At 41.3% G+C, this 19,993-nt stretch overlaps 1 protein-coding gene across 5 annotated transcripts in view; it reads left to right on the forward strand.

The window, feature by feature from the left end:
* LOC122550689 (cytoplasmic dynein 2 heavy chain 1) overlaps positions 1-19,993 on the forward strand; it is a 555,979-nt gene that overhangs the window by 230,777 nt on the left and 305,209 nt on the right. For all 5 annotated transcript variants that reach the window (XM_043691809.1, XM_043691805.1, XM_043691808.1 and 2 more), the window contains exons 57-58: positions 3,186-3,299; positions 19,113-19,273. In XM_043691809.1, coding sequence (XP_043547744.1) covers positions 3,186-3,299; positions 19,113-19,273 — 275 coding nt within the window. The remainder of the gene's footprint in view (positions 1-3,185; positions 3,300-19,112; positions 19,274-19,993) is intronic.

A 19,993-nucleotide genomic window follows, 5' to 3' on the forward strand; every position in this document is an offset into this window, starting at 1 on the left:
CCTTAACCTCCTTCCACCTATCGCATTCCCAACGCCCCTCCCCCAAGTCCCTCCTCCCTACCTTATATCTTAGCCTGCTTGGCACACCTTCATCATTCCTGAAGAAGGGCTTATGCCCGAAACGTCGATTCTCACTGAAGATGTTACACAGTATGATGATGAAATGTCTGAAAACAAACCTTCCAGCTCAGTGAACAAACCTACATCCACAATTTTTGATAACCATAAAAATACATTAATGTGGCAGTAAGAGTGTTCCCTACAGTTACTTGCTGAAGGCATCCTGTTCTTTTAAGAATCTTGTCATCTTGAAGTGATTTGTTTTGTGACCACTCTTTTTATCATGTGGTTTGATGCCACACTTTGAGTTTGGGTTCAAGACAGTCTGATCAAGAAAAAGACATGATCAAGATCTGTCTTTAGGCTTAGACAACAAACTTCTACTATTTGTTATACATTCATGATTAGATTCCCTTCAGCCCAACAAGTCCACACTGGCCCTCTAAAGAATAACCCACCCAGACCCATTTCCCTCTGAATGATGCACCTAACACTATGAGCAATTTAACATGACCAATTCACCTGACCTGCACATCTTTGGACTGTAGGACTGTAGGAGGAAACCGGAGCACCCAGAGGAAACCCATGCAGACATGGGGAGAATGTGCAAACTCCACACAGACAGTCGACCGAGGCAGGAATTGAACCCAGGTCCCTGGTGTTGTGACGCTAACCACTGAGCCACCATGCCACCCCAAATTAAAATTCATATTCAATTCATATGAAAACCATCTACAGATGATCGTCATAGACATACCAGATCTGACTTATTAGGTAACAGGCTACATAATGTGAGGACTAATTTATCTTTCTTGTGCGTACAATTCATGTACTCTCAAGACTCTCCCTCATTCTAAGCTGTATTCACACAAATTGATTTATTGATTAATTTATTGTTGTCACATGTACCAAAATACAGAACAAGTGGTGTTCTGTGTGCTATATTGGCAGATTGTATCAAATAAAGTGCATCAGTGTAGCAGACGGTGTGCAGAATACAGTGTTGCAGCCACAGAGAAGTTGCAAAGAGAGAGATCAGAGTTAACATTTGAGAGGTCCATTCAACTGTCTGATAACAGTGGTTCTTTAATGTGTTTGTACGTGTTTTCAAACTTTTATAACTTCTGCTTAACGGAAGAGGGAGAAAGAGAGTATAACCGGGGTGGGAGGGGTCTTTGATTATGTTGGTTGCTTTCCTGAGGCAGCGGGAAGTATAGATGGAGCCAATGGCTGGAAGGCTGGTTTGTGTGATGGACTGGGCTGTGTTCACAACTCTCTGTAGTTTCTTGTGGTCATGGGAAGAACAGTTGCCATAACAGCCTGTGATTTATCCAGATAGGATGCTTTTGTGATGGATCTATGAAAATTGGTTAGAATCCTTGTGGACATGTTGAATTTCCTTAGCCTCCTGGGGAAGTAGAGATATTGTTGTGCTTTCTTGACCATAGCATTGACATTGGTGGACCAGGACAGATTGTTGGTAATTATTATTCCCAGGAACTTGATATTCTCAACCATCTCCACCTCAGCACCATTGATGAAGATTGGGGTATGCCTCTCCTTCTTCGCTTTCTAAAGTCAATGACCATTCCTTTGTTTTGCTCACATTGATGGAGATATTGTTGTCTTCACACTATACCGCTAAGCACTCAATCTCTTTTCCTGTATTCTGTTGTTGTTTGAGATCTGACCTACAACTGCAGTGCTATCAGCAAACTTGTAAATTGAGTTGGGGCAGAATTGGGCCACACAGTTGTGAGTGGAAAAGTAATACAGTAAGGGTTTGCGTACACAGCCTCGCAGGACGCTGGTGTTGAGGATTATGACAGAGGAGGTGTTGTCATCTATTCTTTCTGATTGCTGCCTCTGGGTCAGAAAATCAAGGATTCAGTTACAGAGTGGGGAGCCAAGATCTCACCGGGTTTGTGTGTGGAACTGAAATCAATGGGTAGGAGCCTGACGAAAGTATCCTTGTTATCCAGATGTTTCAGGGGTGAGTGTAGAGCCAGACCAATGGCATCTGCATTGGATCAATCACGCTAGTAGGCGAACTGCAAATGATTAAGGCAATTTGGTAGGCTGGAGTGGATGTGAGCCATGACTAACCTCTCAAAGCACTTGATAATTGTGGACCTCTGAGCCACCGGGCAGTAGTCATTGCTTTGGATGTAAAAATGGTTGCCAATTTGCTGTTGCTTATTTTGTGCAACCATGGAGATTAAATTTCTTCTACCTAATCCTTAAATATTTCTTCATTTTTTAAATATTCAGTCATATATAGGAAAATAAATCAGTCTCAGGAGGGTTCCTGTTAAATATGCGGTAAAGCTGTTTCAAGACTTCCTCTATTTTAAGCATGGAGACAGGAAAAAGAGTAGGCATATGATAGATCCAATCTAATTCGAATAAATGTGAAGTGACATGCGCTGGGACAAATAGCAGGCAGTCTGAGGGTGGTACAAGACCAGAGGTATCTATGGGTGCATTTTCACAAATCTTTGAAGGCATAATGGCTGTGTGGTAAGGCAGCCACTGAAAATACAGACGTTTAAATGCAAGAACAAAGGGAATAATGTTTAAACATTTACAGATCTCTGGGCATCATTTCTTGGCACAACACCTTGTAAGGGTGGAGACAGTACAGAGGAAATTTACAAGGAAAATACAAGGGTTGAAGGCCTCCATTATGTAGAGAATTTCATGAAGCTTGGACTATATTTCCATAGAGCAGAGAGGATTAGAGGTTTAGTGGCTCTTGTGATGCAGTGGCACTGTCCCTATTTCTGGACCAGGAGATCCACCTTCAAATCCAACTTATCCCTTCTAGACAGGTTAAAGAAAATATCTAAGACTCAGTAGTTACTAAACTCTCATCATAAAGAAAGATGCCTTGGCTTCTGTCTCACTGACTGGCTTGGATCTTGTTTGACACCAGATTCTTCTGTACCCTGTTTTCCCTTGAACATATAACTTATTTGAGTTGGGTAAAATTCGTGCTCTTGTGGCTTGAATGGAAAGTTATTGCTTGTCATTTTGATAACTTTTTTCTGCATCTTTTAGTTCTATATCAGTTTTGAAATGATAACTGAAGCTAATACAATTATTGAAATCTGTTTTTTTGACAGAATGCAAGTGAACAGAAAACTGAAATGGAACAGATCAAACAGAAAATAGCTGAGGAAGTAGTAAAGATTGAAAAGCGAAAAAGTGTAATTGACAATGAACTTAAGCAGGTCCAGGTAATGCTCTTTCCTATATGATTGTTTGCAGAACATTAAGAGTATCTGCTATCAAAAGGGATTAAAAAGAAAGAAACAACAAAATAGAATGCAAGCTTTGTACTTGAAAAATAAATAGACGGGATTCAAAATACTTGTTACATTTTAAGTTAATTTTCCTAGAGTTATTTTTGATAATGGTAGTGAGTAGATGACCTGCAAAAAATGCTGTAGTGGTTCAGATCTGGGAAATTAAGTGCTATTCAATGCTTCTAATTTTCACACAGTTCTTTTATATTGCCTTACTACTGTTCTTTTTATGTATAATCCCAACACCTACAGATAAACATTTGCCACTCGGATCATTCCATGGGTATCAGAAGAAGAAATCATATCTTATTTTCCAAAAACTGAGGTCATTTGAAACTTCCACTGTCATTCTCAATTAAATTAGTAATTCAATATGGTTGAATACAATTGGACACATGATATTTATTTCTTTCACCATATAGGTGGTACTTTTAACTTTCCTGGATAATGACATGATTATGCTTAGAGTGGATTCAAAGAGCAAAAAGTGCCAGTTTGTTTGGAAGCTGATGTGAACCCAATGATGTTCACTTTTTTTGCAAACTCCAAAGTACTAGCTATAATGCTGAGCAGCTTTTTGCAGTAGCAGGCCTATTACTAAAAGTTGTAAAAGTTGCATCGAATTGTTGGGTTCTATCTCTAACTGTCAGTGCGTGAGGTTCTGGGAACAAGAACCAGGTTGAACAAGAGGAAAGGATAAGAATGATTTGAGGGGTTGTGTAGTGGACACCTTTGAAACTGACACATGAACGACTACTTCTTTGCCTAAGTGAAAAACAGTTTCTTATGGATTCTGTTTCTGAAATTTTATTTTTATTGAATTAGAAGTGAATTTGATTTTCATTTTTGCCATCTTATTTTTTATTTGCCTTTAAAATCTGCACTTCCCCATTGTCAGCCTTCCCAGTAACAAGGGAACTACTTGATCAGTTTCAACTTTGACTTCTGATGATGAACAAAATAAGTAACATCAACAACAAAAGAAGCCTTCTCCTGAATGGTCTGTCACCCCAATAAAAAGTGGATGTGCATACCTGCCATTGAGAAGCAGGTCTTGCTCCAGGAGTCTCAAAATATCAATAATTTGCTGGGGGCTGTGCTCAGCTTAGACTTGGTGACAGAGGGTAAACAGGCTGATGAGCTTTCTAGACATGACTGAGCACAGTGCCCATCAAATTATTGATATATTGAGCCTCCTGGAGCAAGACCTGCTTCTCCGTGGCAGGTATGGTTACCACAACTTTGAAACCTCTGCCTGCAGGTCCTTCCACTGATCTGCTTGTGATGCCCAAAGGGTTTACGCAAACTGATGCACAAAAGTGTATTTCCCAGCAACAGATGTTTGCCACGGCCAGTGCTTTCATCCACTTTGCTACTTATGCAGCCAGTCAGAATTTGACGATCATGAGATTTGCTGCTGTGACTGGATTCTCATAGGTACAATAAACCCTTGATTCCATATGTCACAAACAAGGACCCCCTTGGACGAGCTTTTTTTCAGTAGTCAATCAAACTGGATTTCATGCCATTCATTTTGAACTAATTAGCAGCCATTGAAGTATTCTGTACCTGAATCTTACTTTTTTTTCGCTAAATCCAAATTACATTGAGTGACTTAGAGGGGTTTATCCCCACAAGGCCCTGCGAGTTTACAACTTTGGTAAACTGTGTCTTATCAAACTTGCTTTATTAATTAGCCACCCCCCTTATGGTGTTTTTCATGTCCAGAACAAATGAATATCTGCCCAAAGACTGGCATCCCTGTCACCAGTGCCATCTTTGAAAGCTCATTGGGTACTTTGACAAACTGTACCAGTCTGATCCTGCACTGTATGGGTTTGCACATTTTCCTCAGAGATGGCGAATGGGGATTATATTTGAACCACTTTGTTGACAAGATACTGGAGGTCCTGTAAAATGGGGTGGTGCTGACATGGAATTTCCTTCTCCCCCAGAACCAGCAGTGCACACCACATCACCAGACTTTGACAGTCTACTTGGAGAATGCCACCTTGTTAAAAACAATCTCTTCTATCTGGAAGGATGCCTAGCACTGTAGGAAGAAGTTCTTTTCCACTCTGCCAGAGTGCGTGTCATCATCTTCTTTTCAATGTCTCACTCTCACCCTCTCACTCTCACCCTATCAGTACTACTGTGCTGCCTATTCACTCATTTGGGTCACCTCCCACCTGCACCAAATGCAATAGCAATACCATTAATTTTCATCTTCCTAATAACTCCCCCTTTCTCCGCTTCCAAGAGGAAAATATCCTACAACAGGGCAGAAAGAGTCAAGACAGGTGATGGGCTGCCCAATCTTTGACTCCTCAACTTTTATCCCGGTTGATCCTGACTCTGACTGTGCTGAGCAGGCCTTGGACTGCTACTGAAGGCTGCTGTTGACTTACTGTGGATCCCCAGAGTGAAGGTTATCCCTCTTGACATGACTGAGGTGTGTGGGACAACTATTGTGGTTTTGTGACTGTGCTAAACAGCAAAGCAAAGGCCTGATGTCTGGCTGAGGGGGAAAAGCGCGAAAATGAAGGCAAGGCAGGGAGTATCCAGGTATGTTCCGAGTGAAAATGCGCCACAACAGAAGTGTAAAGCTTGCGGATGCAGCCTGATCGAGTCCACGTGTGGGGTGTGTGTCTGAGTGCACAGTATCCTTGCTGCAATTTTGGAGTCCAAGGTGCAGCATTAAATGCAGTAGCATCCTGTAAGTGGATTGGAGCTGTGCCATGAGGATTCTTAGAGGCACATGTTGGATGCCAGTGCCCATGGATGTGGGGTTTGTGTGTATGGTTGATGCCCATGGAGCATGCTATGAAATGTTGGTGCCTAGTATCTAACATGAAAGTTGTTTGGAGCAAGTGGCAAGCTGTATCCACCAGGAGCTCACTTTGGTTTCCCTGTCAAGTTTACCCAATGCCTAGCTTGTTTGCTAAATTTGGTAAAATAGGAGACTGAATATTAATGAGGCTGTTAGCTAGGTGTTTAACAAGGATCATTCTTGTCTATTAGCAACACGCTGCTGATGCTTTGAAAACATTAGAGGTAGTGTTAGTCCTTCCCGATATCAGGTCTTGACAGCTTTCTGGCAATAATAATAAGATGCGGGCCCCAGAATGTACTGTGCATGTAGCTAAGCTGTTCCTGTAGAGCTTCAACACTGGCATCTACCCGACAATGTGGGCAATTGTCCTGTACACAAAAATGCAAGAGAAATCTGATCCAATTACCACCCTGTCAATCTGCAGTGAAGTGATGGAAGATGTCATTGATGGTGCTATGAAAAGCACTTGCTCAGCAATAACCTCAACACTGACACTTAGCTCGGTTCTGCCAGGACCACTTCGCTCCTGACTTTATTACAGCCATAGTTCACACATGGAAAAAGAGTTGAATTCCACAGAAGGGGTGACAGTGACTGACCTTAACATCAAGGTTGCCTTCAAAGTGTTGGCATTAAGGAGTACCAGAAAAACTGGAGTTAGTGGGAGTTGGGGAGGTGGGGCAAATTCTACCCTGATTAATGCATACCTAACATGCAGAAAATGATTGTGTTTGTTGAAGTTTAGTCATCTTGACTCCAGGACATCTCAATTGGATTTCCACCAAGTAGTATCTAGATGCACCATCTTCAGCTGCTTCATCAATGACCTGTCCATCATAAGGTCATAAGTGGAGATGTTTGCTGCTGACTGCACAGCGTTCAGCACTACTTGTGACTTCTCAGATACTAAAGCCATCTATGTTCAAATGCAGCTGGATGTGAAGTTTATCCAGGCCCGGGCTGACAAGTAACATTTGTGCAATTAGAATGCCAGGTGGTGATCATCTTCAACATCTTCATATTTCTCAGTTTCACCCAAATAACTTCCCTGGATGTATTTCTGGGAATATCCTCCCTCAGTACAGCTGTAATGCTATCCCTTATCAATGGCCTTTTTAATAAGCGATAGCATTACAGCTGTACTGAGGGAGGATATTCCCGGAAATACATCCAGGAAAGTTATTTGGGTGGAACTGAGAAATAAGAAAAGGATGATCACCTTATTGGGATTGTATTATAGACCCCCTAATAGGCAGAGGGAAAATGAGAAACAAATTTGTTAGGAGATCTCAGCTATATGTAAGAATAATAGGGTGGTTATGGTAGGGAATTTTAATTTTCCAAATGTAGACTAGGACTGCCAAAATGTTAAGGGATTAGATGGAGAGGAATTTGTTAAGTGTGTACAAGAAAATTTTCTGATTCAGTATGTGGATGTACCTACGAAAGAAGGTGCAAAACTTGATCTACTCTTGGGAAATAAGACAGGACAGGTGATTGTGGTGTCAGTGGGGGAACACTTTGGGGCCAGTGACCATAATTCTATTAGATTTAAAATAGTGATGGAAAAGGATAGACCAGATCTAAAAGTTGAAGTTCCAAATTTGGAGAGAGACCAATTTTGACAGTATTAGGCAAGAACTTTTAAAAGCTGATTGGGGCAGATATTTGCAGGTAAAGGGATGGCTGGAAAATAGGAAGCCTTCAGAAATGAGATAATGAGATTTCAGGGACAATGTATTCCTGTTCGGGTGAAAGGAAAGGCAAGTAGGGAATGCCGGATGACGGTAAAGGGATGGCTGGAAAATAGGAAGCCTTCAGAAATGAGATAATGAGATTTCAGGGACAGTGTATTCCTGTTCGGATGAAAGGAAAGGCAAGTAGGGAATGCCGGATGACGAAAGAAATTGAGTGTTTGGTTCAGAAAAAGAAGGAAGCAAATGTAAGGTATAGACAGGATAGATCGAGTGAATCCTTAGAAGAGTATAAAGGCAGTAGGAGTATACTTAAGAGGGAAATCAGGAGGGCAAAACAGGGACTTAAGATAGCTTTGGCAAATAGAATTAAGGAGAATCCAAAGGATTTTTACAAATACATTAAGGACAAATGGGTATCTAGGGAGAGAATAGGGCCCCTCAAAGATCAGCAAGGCAGCCTTTGTGTGGAGCTGCAGAAAATGGGGGAGATACTAAATGAGTTTTTTTCATCAGTGTTTACTGTGGAAAAGGACATGGAAGATATAGAATGTAGGGAAGTAGATGGTGACAGCTTGAAAAATGTCCATATTACAGAGGAGAAAGTGCTGGATGTCTTGAAATGCTTGAAGGTGAATAAATCCCCAGGACCTGATCAGCTGTACCCTAGAACTCTGTGGAAAGCTAGGAAAGTGATTGCTGGGCGTCTTGCTGTGATATTTGTATCATCGATAGCCGCAGATGAGGTGTCGGAAGACTGGAAGTTGGCAAATGTGGTGCCTCTGTTTAAGAAGGGTGGTAAGGACAAGCCAGGGAACTCTAGACCAGTGAGCCTGACTTTAGGTTGGTGGGCAGGTTGTTGGAGGGAATCCTGAGGGACAGGATGTACATGTATTTGGAAAGGCAAGAACTGATTAGGGATAGTCAACATGGCTTTTTGTGTGGGAAATCATGTCTCACAAACTTGATTGAGTTTTTTGAAGAAGTAACAAAGAGGATTGATGAGGGCAGAGTGGTAGATGTGATCTATATGGACCAGTAAGGCATTCGACAAGGTTCCCCATGGGATACTGGTGAACAAGGTTAGATCTCATGGAATACAGATACTGGTGAACAAGGTTAGATCTCATGGAATACAGGGAGAACTAGCCATTTGGATGCAGAACTATCTCAAAGGTAGAATTCCGAGGGTGGTGGTGAAGGGTTGTTTTTCAGACTGGAGGCCTGTGACCAGTGGAGTGGCCACAACGATCGGTGCTGGATCCACTACTTTTTGTCATTTATATAAATGATTTGGATGCAAGCATAAGAGGTACAGTTAGTAAGTTTGCAGATTTCACCAAAATTGGAGGTGTCATGGACAGCGAAGAGGGTTACCTCAGATTACAACAGGATCTTGATCAGATGGGCCATTGAGCTGAGATGGAATTTAATTCAGATAAATATGAGGTGCTGCATTTTGGGAAAGCAAATCGTAGCAGGACTTAATGGTAAGCTCCTTGGGAGTGTAGCTGAAAAAAGAGACCTTGGAGTGCAGGTTCACAGCTCCTTGAAAGTGGAGTCGCTGGTGGATAGGATAGTGAAGAAAGTGTTTGGTATGCTTTCCTTTGTTGGCCAGAGTATTGAGTTCAGGGGTTGGGAGGTCATGTTGCAACTGTATAGGACATTGGTTAGACCACTGTTGGAATATTGCGTGCAATTCTGGTCTCCTTCCTATCGGAAGGATGTTGTGAAACTTGAAAGGGTTCAGAAAAGATTTACAAGGATGTTGCCAGGGTTGGAGGAGTTGAGTTATAGGGAGAGGTTGAACAGGCTAGGGCTGTTTTCCCTGGAGGGTTGAAGGCTGAGGGGTGACCTTATAGAGGTTTACAAAATTATGAGGGGGATGGATAGGATAAATAGGCAAAGTCTTTTCCCTGGGGTGGGAGAGTCCAGAACTAGAGGGCATAGGTTTAGGGTGAGAGGGGAAAGATTTAAAAGAGACCTAAGGGGCAACCTTTTCATGCAGAAGGTGGTACGTGTAAGGTTTGAGCTACCAGAGGAAATGGTGGAGGCTGGTACAATTGCAACATTTAAGAGGCATTTGGATGGGTATGTGAATAGGAAGTGTTTGGAGGGATATGGGCCGGGTGCTGGCAGGTGGGACTAGATTGGGTTGGGATATCTGGTTGGCATGAATGGGTTGGACCTAAAGGTCTCTTTTCGTGCGGTACATCTCTCTGACGCTATGACTTTGTAACAAGAGAGAAACAAGCCATTGCCCCTTAACATTTAATGGCATCATCACAGTTTTGTGTAAATAATATAAAGATTCTCATTTATAAGTCAATGTTTTCACTTCTAGACAATGTTGACTATTGTGAATTTTTAACATCGTTCGTCTTTGTTCTTCCTGATCCAACTATGTCAATTGGATTTATTTTGTACGCATGACAAATAATTGTTTTGGAGAAGGTTATTTTCCACTTCATTGTATCAGTGTTCATTTTGGATTACTGTGAACTTGCACTGTAAGCAAATACGTAGATTGATGTATATGTATTTGGTGTCAGCGGGCTTTGTCTATTGCATGCCTATTCATTCTAGGTTTAATTGAAAGTATTCTTTAAAATCTGGGTTGGAATATTTTAGCTGTGAAAAGATGCTGGATGGGTTTGGATTGTTTTCGTTTTGCAGAGAAGGCTGAAAGAGAACCCGATAGAGGTGCATACATTCTGAGCGGCATAGGCAGGGTGGATATGAAGCAGCTGTTTCACTTAGATGAAGGGATCACAAGGGGAATAATTATAAGGTGAAGGGCAGGAGGTTTAGGGGGGATTTGAGGAAAGATATTTTCAGCCAGAGAGAGGTGAGAATCTGGAATGAAGCGCCTGGGGCATGTGGTAATTGATGTGCTACTTTTGAAAATTATGTGGATGCGTTCTTGAAATGTCATAACATTCAAGGCTATGGGTCTAGTGCTGAAAAGTGGGTTAATGTAGATGGGTTGGCGCAGACGTGAAAGCTGTTCTGTGCTGAATCACTTTCTGAATGGCTGCCTATTCCTCTGTTTTGATTGCTCCAATTCACCTGCACTTGTGAAGGGGTATACCTGTACTGGACTATATGGGGCTCTGACTGCAAGGTAGAATGTGATTGGTCCAAGATGGGGGAGTAGTGAGAGCAGTTTGAGCAGAACTCCGGCTTCCGTTTTCACCCTCTCCATTTTTCCTTCAATGGCTGCCTCTGCAAGAGCTGGAGAGGTCTTTGTAGTATTTCTAAGAACCATTAACTAACTTTATTCCATTCTACTTTAACTGGTAACTTGGATCTGTAGGCTATCAGTGAGAGCTCACATTCACTTGCATGTCTGTTGTAATATAAATTGTGGGATTTAAATGTATAAAATTTAAATGCCATTTGGTGTGAGTTTGACTTTCTGGTTTTGAGTTAGTAACATATGGATTTTCTCTGTATATGAAGTTAACTAACTTGTAAATAGTTTTGCAACCTTGGTGACTTCTTTCAAAAATAGCTTTTGAAGCCTGGCTGCAGTGTGAATGGATGTGCCTGATTCATGGACTTTTGTTTATTAGATTATTTTGCAACTCAGCATGGTAAATATTGGAGCCTTAAAGGTTTATTAGAGTTCTGAAATTTGTTTTATTTTAAGCTTAAGGGAAACACCCATAATGGAGAGACTTTTAGTTTCACTTTCGACTTTGAGAGGGGCAGTCCTGTGAAGACTTTGATGTGGAGGTGCCAGTGTTGGAATGGGTTGGACAAAACCAAAAGTTACATGACACCAGGTTATATTCCAACAAGTTTGTTTGAAATCACAGTCTTTCAGAATGCTGCTCCTTTGCTCCGATAGCTTGTGATTTCAAATAAACCTGTTGGACTATAACCTGGTGTTGTGTGACTTCTGACTGTAAAGACCTTGGAATAGGATGGCTGAGTGGAAAGGTGCTCCTAAGAAGGGTGTACTAAATTAGATTACCTTGGGCTGAAGAGTGAATGTTAGTTCAATATTAGAAGTGTTGAGACTGAAATGCTGAAGCGTTTACTTAAAGCTGTGTACAGCAAAGCTCAGGTTTGTGGCTGCTCAAAGAAGAAGCCATCACGATTCCAGTTTAAAATCTGAAGTTGTAAGTGACTTAAGCCGATAGAGCTGTTAGATACAGGGACTATAGTGTGAGTATTATACAAGTAGTGTTTTGGGAACAGTAATGGGATGTGTTTTGGGTGTGTGCAAAAACTGTTTTGCTTCTTTCAACTTATGAAGGAGTATTTTGGGATTACTGGGATAATACTTTTACTTTGTGTTTAAAGACTTTGAATTTTGTGTGCTAAGTAGATTGTTTGGATTATTCTATTTTATCTTCATTCCTTCCAAAATACTTCCCTTTCATTGCTAAAGTAAAACCTGCACAATGCGCTTATATTTCAATGAAAGACAACTTTGTTAGATCATATTTTTATTTGTTATGATTTTAACAAGCCAGGTTCCTGTCTGGAATCTGACTTGTCTAGTCACAACATCAGCTGGGATCACATTGTTTGACTTGAGATTGGGAAGTGGAAATTAATGCTGTTTGTCACATTGATTACGGGTTATTTGTGCCTTTTTAAAACCAGTTAAAACTGGCTACTATTTGTAATGCAGGAATGAGGAATTAAAATTGTCAGCCAAGTAAGTTAGATAAGAAGCAAATGACTACACAGCATATCTAAGAGCAGGTCGTCCACATTTAAATACCCATGGTTTCTGTTTACTTTGCCGACAGCCTTTCATAATAGATCTACTTTCAAAGGGACACTATGGAAGTCTTGATTTTCAGGGAAACAGGTGGTACTTTCAAATTGATGCTGAACTATTTATTGTATTTACAGTAAAATATTTAAAGTGCACATTGTCATTACCAATGCTAAAATTGCAATTTAAGCAGCCCCAGGCTTGATAATATGAATGATAGAGAATATTCCTTTTCCTAGAGGAAATACTCCAGACTGAAATATTTTCTGTTTTCACTCTCTATCACTCAGTTCATAGATGGATGGAAAGAAGTGGGAAAGATAATGTTTGGAAGGGGCCAGTGTGCAGGTATAGAATCATAGCCTCTACCTGCACTGTAGGGAATTTATTTGGCCCATCGAGTCTGCACTGACCCTCCGAAGAGCATCCGATTTCTACCCACAGCCCCACTTAACTTGCACTTCCCTGGACACAATGGGCAATTTAGCATGGCCAATCCACTTAACTTGAATATACAGTAATAGAGATAAACAGCATGGAAACAGACCCTTCAGTCCAACTTGTTCATGTTGACCAGATATCCTAAATAAATCTAGTCCCATTTGCCAGCATTTGGCCCATATCCCTCTAAACCCTTCCTATTCATATACCCATCCAGATGCCTTTTAAATGTTGTAATTGTAACAAGCTCCACCACTTCCTCTGGTAGCTAATTCCATGCATGCACCACCCTCTGTGTGAAAAAGCTGCCCCTCCCTCAGGTCCCTTTTAAATCTTTCCTCTCTCACCTTAAACCTATGTCCTCTAGTTTTGGACTCACCGATGCCAGGGAAAAGACTTTGTCTATTTACCCTATCAAAGCCCCTCATGATTTTATAAATCTCTATAAGGTCCTCCACACTCCAGAGAAAATAACCCTAGTCTATGCAGTCGCTACCGATAGCTCATTCCCTCCAACCCTGGCAATGTCCTTGTAAATGAACTCTTTCAAGTTTCATAACATCCTTCCTGTAGCAGGAAGCTCAGAATTGCACACAGTATTCCAAAAGTGGCCTAACCAATGTCCTGTACAGCTGCAATATGACATCCCAACTCCTATACTCAATGCTCTGACCAATAAAGGAAAGAATACCAAATACATTCTTCACTATCTTATCGACCTTTGACTTCACTTTCAAGGAACTATGAACCTGCAATCCAAGATCTCTTTGTTCAGCAACACTCCCCAGGAGCTTAGTATAAGTTCTGCCTTAATTTGCCTTTCCAAAATGCAGTACCTCACATTTATCTAAATTAAATGCACTCCATCTGCACTCCTTGGCCCATTAGCCCATCTGATCAAGGTTCCATTGTACTTTTGAGGTAACCTTCTTGGCTGTCCACTACACCTCCAATTTTGGTGTCATCTGCAAACTTACTAACTACACCTCCTACGTTCACATTTATATAAATGCAGTGGACCCAGTACCAATCCTTGTGGCACACCATTGGTCACAGATCTCTGGCATGAAAAACAACCCTCCACCACTACCCTCTGTCTTCTACCTTTGAGCCAGTTCTGTATCCAAATGGCTACTTTTTCATGTATTCCATGTGATCTCACCTTGCTAACCAGTCTACCATGAGGAACCGTGTGAAATGCCTTATTGAAATCCATATGGATCACATCAACCATGATTCCACTTTCAAGGAACTAAGAACCTGCACTCCAAGGTGTGTTTATTCAGCAACACTCCCCAGGGTTTTATTATTGAGTGTTTAAGTCCTTCTTTCTCCCCATGTCTGCATGGGCTTCCCCCCATTGCCCAAAGTGCAAACTCCAATTTGACAGTTACCCAAGGCTGGAATTGAAACTGGGTCCCTGGTGCTGTAAGGCAGCAGTGCTAACCACTGAGCCACTGTGCCACCCAAAGGTGAGTAGAAATTAAAGGGACAGGAGTAGATCATCTGATATGTTGCTTTATCCATGGATTCCCTGAGACATCAAGCATCTGTCTATCACAGAGATCTTGATCGATTAGGACAATGGTCTGAGGAGCGGAAGATGGAATTTAATTTAGTTAAATATGCATTTTGGTAAAGTAAACAAGACAGGACTTATACAATTAAAAGTATAGTCTTGGGTAGTCATGTTGAGGCTGTACAGAATGTTGGTGAGGCTTCTTATGGAGTACTATGTCCAATTCTGGTTGCCCTGTTATTGGAAGGATATTACCAAGCTGGAGAGGGTTCAGAAATGATTTACCAGGATGTAAGGTTTGAGTTAAAAGGAAAAGCCCAATAGGCTGGCACTTTGTTCACTGGAGCCTAGAAGGGTGAGGTGTGACTTTGTAGAGGTTTTTAAATGGCAGGTATCTTTTCCCTATGGTGGGGATTTCAAGAGTAGGGGCATATGCTTAAGGTGAGAGGAGAAAGATTTAAAAAGGGTGTGAGGCAACGTTTTTCCACAGTGATGTAAAATGCTGTGTGGAAGGAAATTCCAGAGGAAGTGGTGGATGTGAGTACAGTTACAATATTTAAAAGACATTTGGATAAAAGAGGTTTGGAGGGATATGGGCCAAGTGCAGGCAGATGGGACTAGTTTAGATTAGATTAGATTACTTTACAGTGTGGAAACAGGCCCTTCGGCCCAACAAGTCCACACCGACCCGCCGAAGCGTAACCCACCTAAACCCCTACATTTACCCCTTACCTAACACTACGGGCAATTTAGCATGGCCAATTCACCTGACCTGCACATCTTTGGACTGTGGGAGGAAACCGGAGCACCCGGAGGAAACCCACGCAGACACGGGGAGAACGTGCAAACTCCACACAGTCAGTCGCCTGAGGCGGGAATTGAACCCGGGTCTCTGGCGCTGCGAGGCAGCAGTGCTAACCACTGTGCCACCGTGCCGCCCACGGTATTATAGTCGACAGGGACTGATTGAACTGAAAAATCTGTTCCTATGCTGTATGACTCTATGACTTTATTACTCTATCTGAAATTATGGAGATTTAACAACCCTCTGAGGCAGTGAATTCCAATGATTCACAACCCATTGTGTGAAGAAATTTCTTCTCATCTTAGCCTCTTATCCAGAGACTACCCTGACACTTTGTATTCTTTCAGTATACAAATCCTTTTAGAATCTTGTACATTTCAATGAGGTAACCTTTCATTCTGCTAAGGTCCAGAGTATATAAGTCCAATTTTCTTTGAATCCTCAATAATCACTTCACCCCAGAGATGAATTTATCGAACCTCCAATGTAAGTAAATATTTTCTTAAACATAATGACCAAAAACACACAGCGTACGCCAGATATTCAAAGGGAGCAAGGGATAAACAAGGAAACTACAGGCTGCTCCCTTTAACCTCAGTGGTGGGGAAACTATTGGAAGCAATTCTCAGGGACATAACTTGCCTACGTTTGTAGAGGCAGCGATTAATCAAGAGCAATCAGCATGGTTGTGTTCAGGGAAGATCATGTCTGACCAAATTTATTTAATTTTTCTCAGAGGTTATCAGGTGTATAAATGAGGACGTACACCTCTTACTTGGACTGCAGCAAGGCTTTTGATTAAGGCCCTCATGGGAGACATAGCAAAGATGAGAGCCTATGGGATACAAGCAAGTTTCGCAAATTGGATCCATAGTTGGCTGACTGGAAGAAAGCAGAGGGTGATGGTTGAGGATTGTTTTTCGGTTAGAAGGCTGTGTTCAATGAGGACCCACAGGAGTCAGTGATGAGGCCCTTGCTGTTTGTGGTTCATATAAATGATTTAGATGTGAAAGTAGTAGGGATGATCAGTGAGTTAACATATGATACAAAAATTGGTGGAATGATAAATAGTGAAGTGGATAACTTAGAGTCTAAGAGAATGGGCTAATCAGTAGCAAATAGAATTCAATATGGATAAGTGTGAGGTGATACACTTTGGAGCATAAACAAGGGAAAGGAATACAGGAAGAATGGTAGGACCCTGGAAAACACAGAGGATCAGAGGGACCTTAGTGTGCATGTCCAACAGTCCTCTAAGGTATCAGGACAAGTGGATAAAGTGATTGAGGCTTAGAGTTTAAAGAGAAGGGGTGGGTTATGCTGAAATTGTATCAAATATTAGTAGGGCCACAGCCTAAGTATTGTGTGCAGTTCTGGAATCTAATATTATCGGAAGGGTGTGATAGCACTAGAGACCGTACAGAGGAGATTTACCAGGATGTTGCTTGGACTGGAGAGTTTTATTTATGAAGCAAGATTGGATAGACTATTTCAGAGCAGAAGAGATTGAGAAAGACATAATTGAAACATATAAAATTATAAGGGGCAGAGATAGGAAAAATTGTTCTCCCTTGCTGCATGGCCAATGACCATAGATTTAAGGCAAGGGGCAGAATGTTTACAGGAAATGTGGGGAAAAGCGTTGTTTGGAATCTGGAACTCTGTTTGTAACGGTGGTAGATGCAGAAGCCCTCATAACACTTAAGATGTATTTAAATGTGTACTTGTGACGACAAGGCATACAAGGTCGAGTGTTGGAAAATGGGATTAGAATGGTTAGGTGATTGCTTTTGACCAAGGTAGATGCAGTGGGCTGAAGGACCTTTCTCCATGCTGTAAAAGTTGCCATTATCCTACTGGACAATTCGGCTGTTCTTTTGTTAGAGTGGTGCTAGTTTAACACAAGGGTTACCGCACCTAAGGTAAGCTGATAGATTGAGAAGGAGAGACCTTTATGGTAACGTAAGCCAGTACATGATTTGGACCTATGCTGTTGGTGTCACTCTGTATTGCAAACTAGCCTTTCACACCAATTTAGCTAACTGACCCCCAGATTTCTATAAGTATGACTCATGGTAGATCCAGTTTACAGCAGAGAAGTGAACTGATATATTTTGATAGAATGAATAAGAAGAGGCAATGTCAACCGAAGGGTGCAATTCCAAAAAGGATACCGGAACAGGGAAATTCGGGCTGTGTGTGCACGTCATTGAATGAGTATGTTTGTATTTATGTATGTAGGAGGGTGGATGCTGAAAGTGGTAAAATTAGCATACATGGTCCTGACTTTGTATAAAATTCCAAAGCAAAGAAGTTACAATTAATATTTGTAGGGCAGTGGAGTATTGTGTCCAGTCCTGGGATCTGGACTTTAAGAAAGATTTGAAAGCTTTAGAGGGGATGTGTTACTGATTTCTGAGAGTATTTCCCACTGTCTTTCTCCCCTTTGAAGAAAAAGTAGCCAGACCCTTGAAATCATCCTGAAGCCTCAACACTCACCACAACTTAATTGAGCTGTTCTTCCCCACCCTAACTTGTATGTGTGTGCCTGAAAAGTCAATATTTTATCATTTGATTTAATCTGGGTTGTGTACAACCAAAGCTAACCTACATTTTCTTTAAAATTCAAGAAAAACAGTCTGCCTGTGACTTTTCTGATCGGAACAGGTAGCCAGTTAAACACACACTGTATGGTGGCTCAGTGGTTAGCACTGCTGCTTCACAACGTCAGGGATCGGGGTTCAGTTCTAGCTGCGGGCGACTGTCTGTGTGGAGTTTGCACATTCTTCCTATGTCTGCATGGGTTTCCTCCCACAGTTGAAAGATGTGCAGGTTAGGTGAATTGGCCATGTAAAATGGCCCACAGTGTCCAGGGATGTGAAGGCTAAGTGCATTAATCAGGGAAAATGTAGAGTTCAAAGTTTGTGAGAAGATTTGTAGCTTAGGTGCGCGTTGTTGTGGTTCTGTTCACCGAGCTGGGAATTTGTATTGCAGATGTTTCGTCCCCTGTCTGGGTGACATCCTCAGTGATTGGGAGCCTCCTGGGAAGCGCTTCTGTGATGTTTCCTCCGGCATTTATAGTGGTTTGTCTCTGCCGCTTCCGGTTGTCAGTGGCCGGTATATTGGGTCCAATATACGAAACGGCTGCAACACAAATTTCCAGCTCGGCGAACAGAACCATAACAAAATGTAGAGTAATAGGGTAGGGGAATGGGTCAGGGTGGGATTCTCTTTGAAGGGTCGATGTGGACGTATTGGGCCAAATGGCCTGTGTTCACACTGTCGGGATGCTATGATGAGAATTGACAAGAGTATCTCTTGTAGTCAAATAGAGTGGAAAAAGAGGAAGCCATTTGGTTCCTCCTTAGCTGATCATAACACTAGGTGCATCGTTTTTATAAACAACTGAGTCTTTGAATTTAAATGACTTGCTTTGATCTTGTAACCATCTTTAACTTTGGGATTCTTTGTATGCAACAAGTGGTCATGGGTAAACGTGATGTTGACCTGCTCTATTTGGTTTGGTAGTCCAATAGTTGGATGTTAATTCCCTGACACAATGAAAAATCGATTGATAAACCTCCTTCTCAAACCTCTAGGTACGTGATACTTTTCTCTGAATTGTAATGTTAAAATTCATCCATATGTCTCAACATTGCAGCACTTGTTGCACCAAAAGGCAGCGGCAACATTTCCAGTTTTTTTTTTCATTTTCAGCCTCATGTAGATGAAGCCAAACGAGCAGTGGGAAATATAAAGCCAGAATCACTCTCAGAAATCCGGTCACTACGAATGCCACCTGATGTCATCAGGGATATTTTGGAGGGAGTGTTACGTTTGATGGGTATTTTTGATACCTCATGGGTCAGCATGAAAAGGTGAGGATTTTTGAGGTATTAATCCATATTGTATTAGACAATCAGGATGTTGTATTGTTCATGTTCAAATGCTGCATTTATCGAGTGTACCATCATCTCTCATGTTCAAATGCAGCATTTGAACATGAGAGATGATGGTACAAAGGATAATTGTAGACATTTCATTTTGTGTCTGTATAAAACATACTAAATTGAGGATGTTTTGAATTAGAAAAATTCCCCTATTTTCATCTACTGGCAATGGTATGTGATATGATGGCCACTTGAATAGTTAAAGTTGGAAGGTTTTTCTTTGCTGTGCCAAAGTAGCTTGGTTTCATTGTCAACTAATTTTTTTCTTGCTACCAAAGTGTGACATTCTCAATTCCAGTAAGTTTTCTTGTGGTCTGTAATCAAGATTGGATCAAATAATATAATTTAAGGATATATTTTTAGTCTGTTCTTCATTTAACGTTATTCCTATCTTACAAAATTATAAGAAGCTACTGTTTGATTTTTAGAATGTAGTTTAAATTGTATTCATTCCCTGCTCAAGGCTTCCCTCTATCTGGCCTCTTCCTCCCGTAGATGGACTCCAGAGAACCCATCAAGTTGTATTCAGAATTAAGGCTTGTTGATGATTCTTGTAGCCTGGGTTGATGAGGTCAATTGTAAAATCCCAGACCTGTGTCTCTTTTTTTTGTTTCAGATTTCCAACATTTGCAGTACTTTGTTTATCTT

This window comes from Chiloscyllium plagiosum, chromosome 6 (assembly GCF_004010195.1).
Source record: "Chiloscyllium plagiosum isolate BGI_BamShark_2017 chromosome 6, ASM401019v2, whole genome shotgun sequence".
NCBI classification, from domain to species: Eukaryota; Metazoa; Chordata; class Chondrichthyes; order Orectolobiformes; family Hemiscylliidae; genus Chiloscyllium; species Chiloscyllium plagiosum.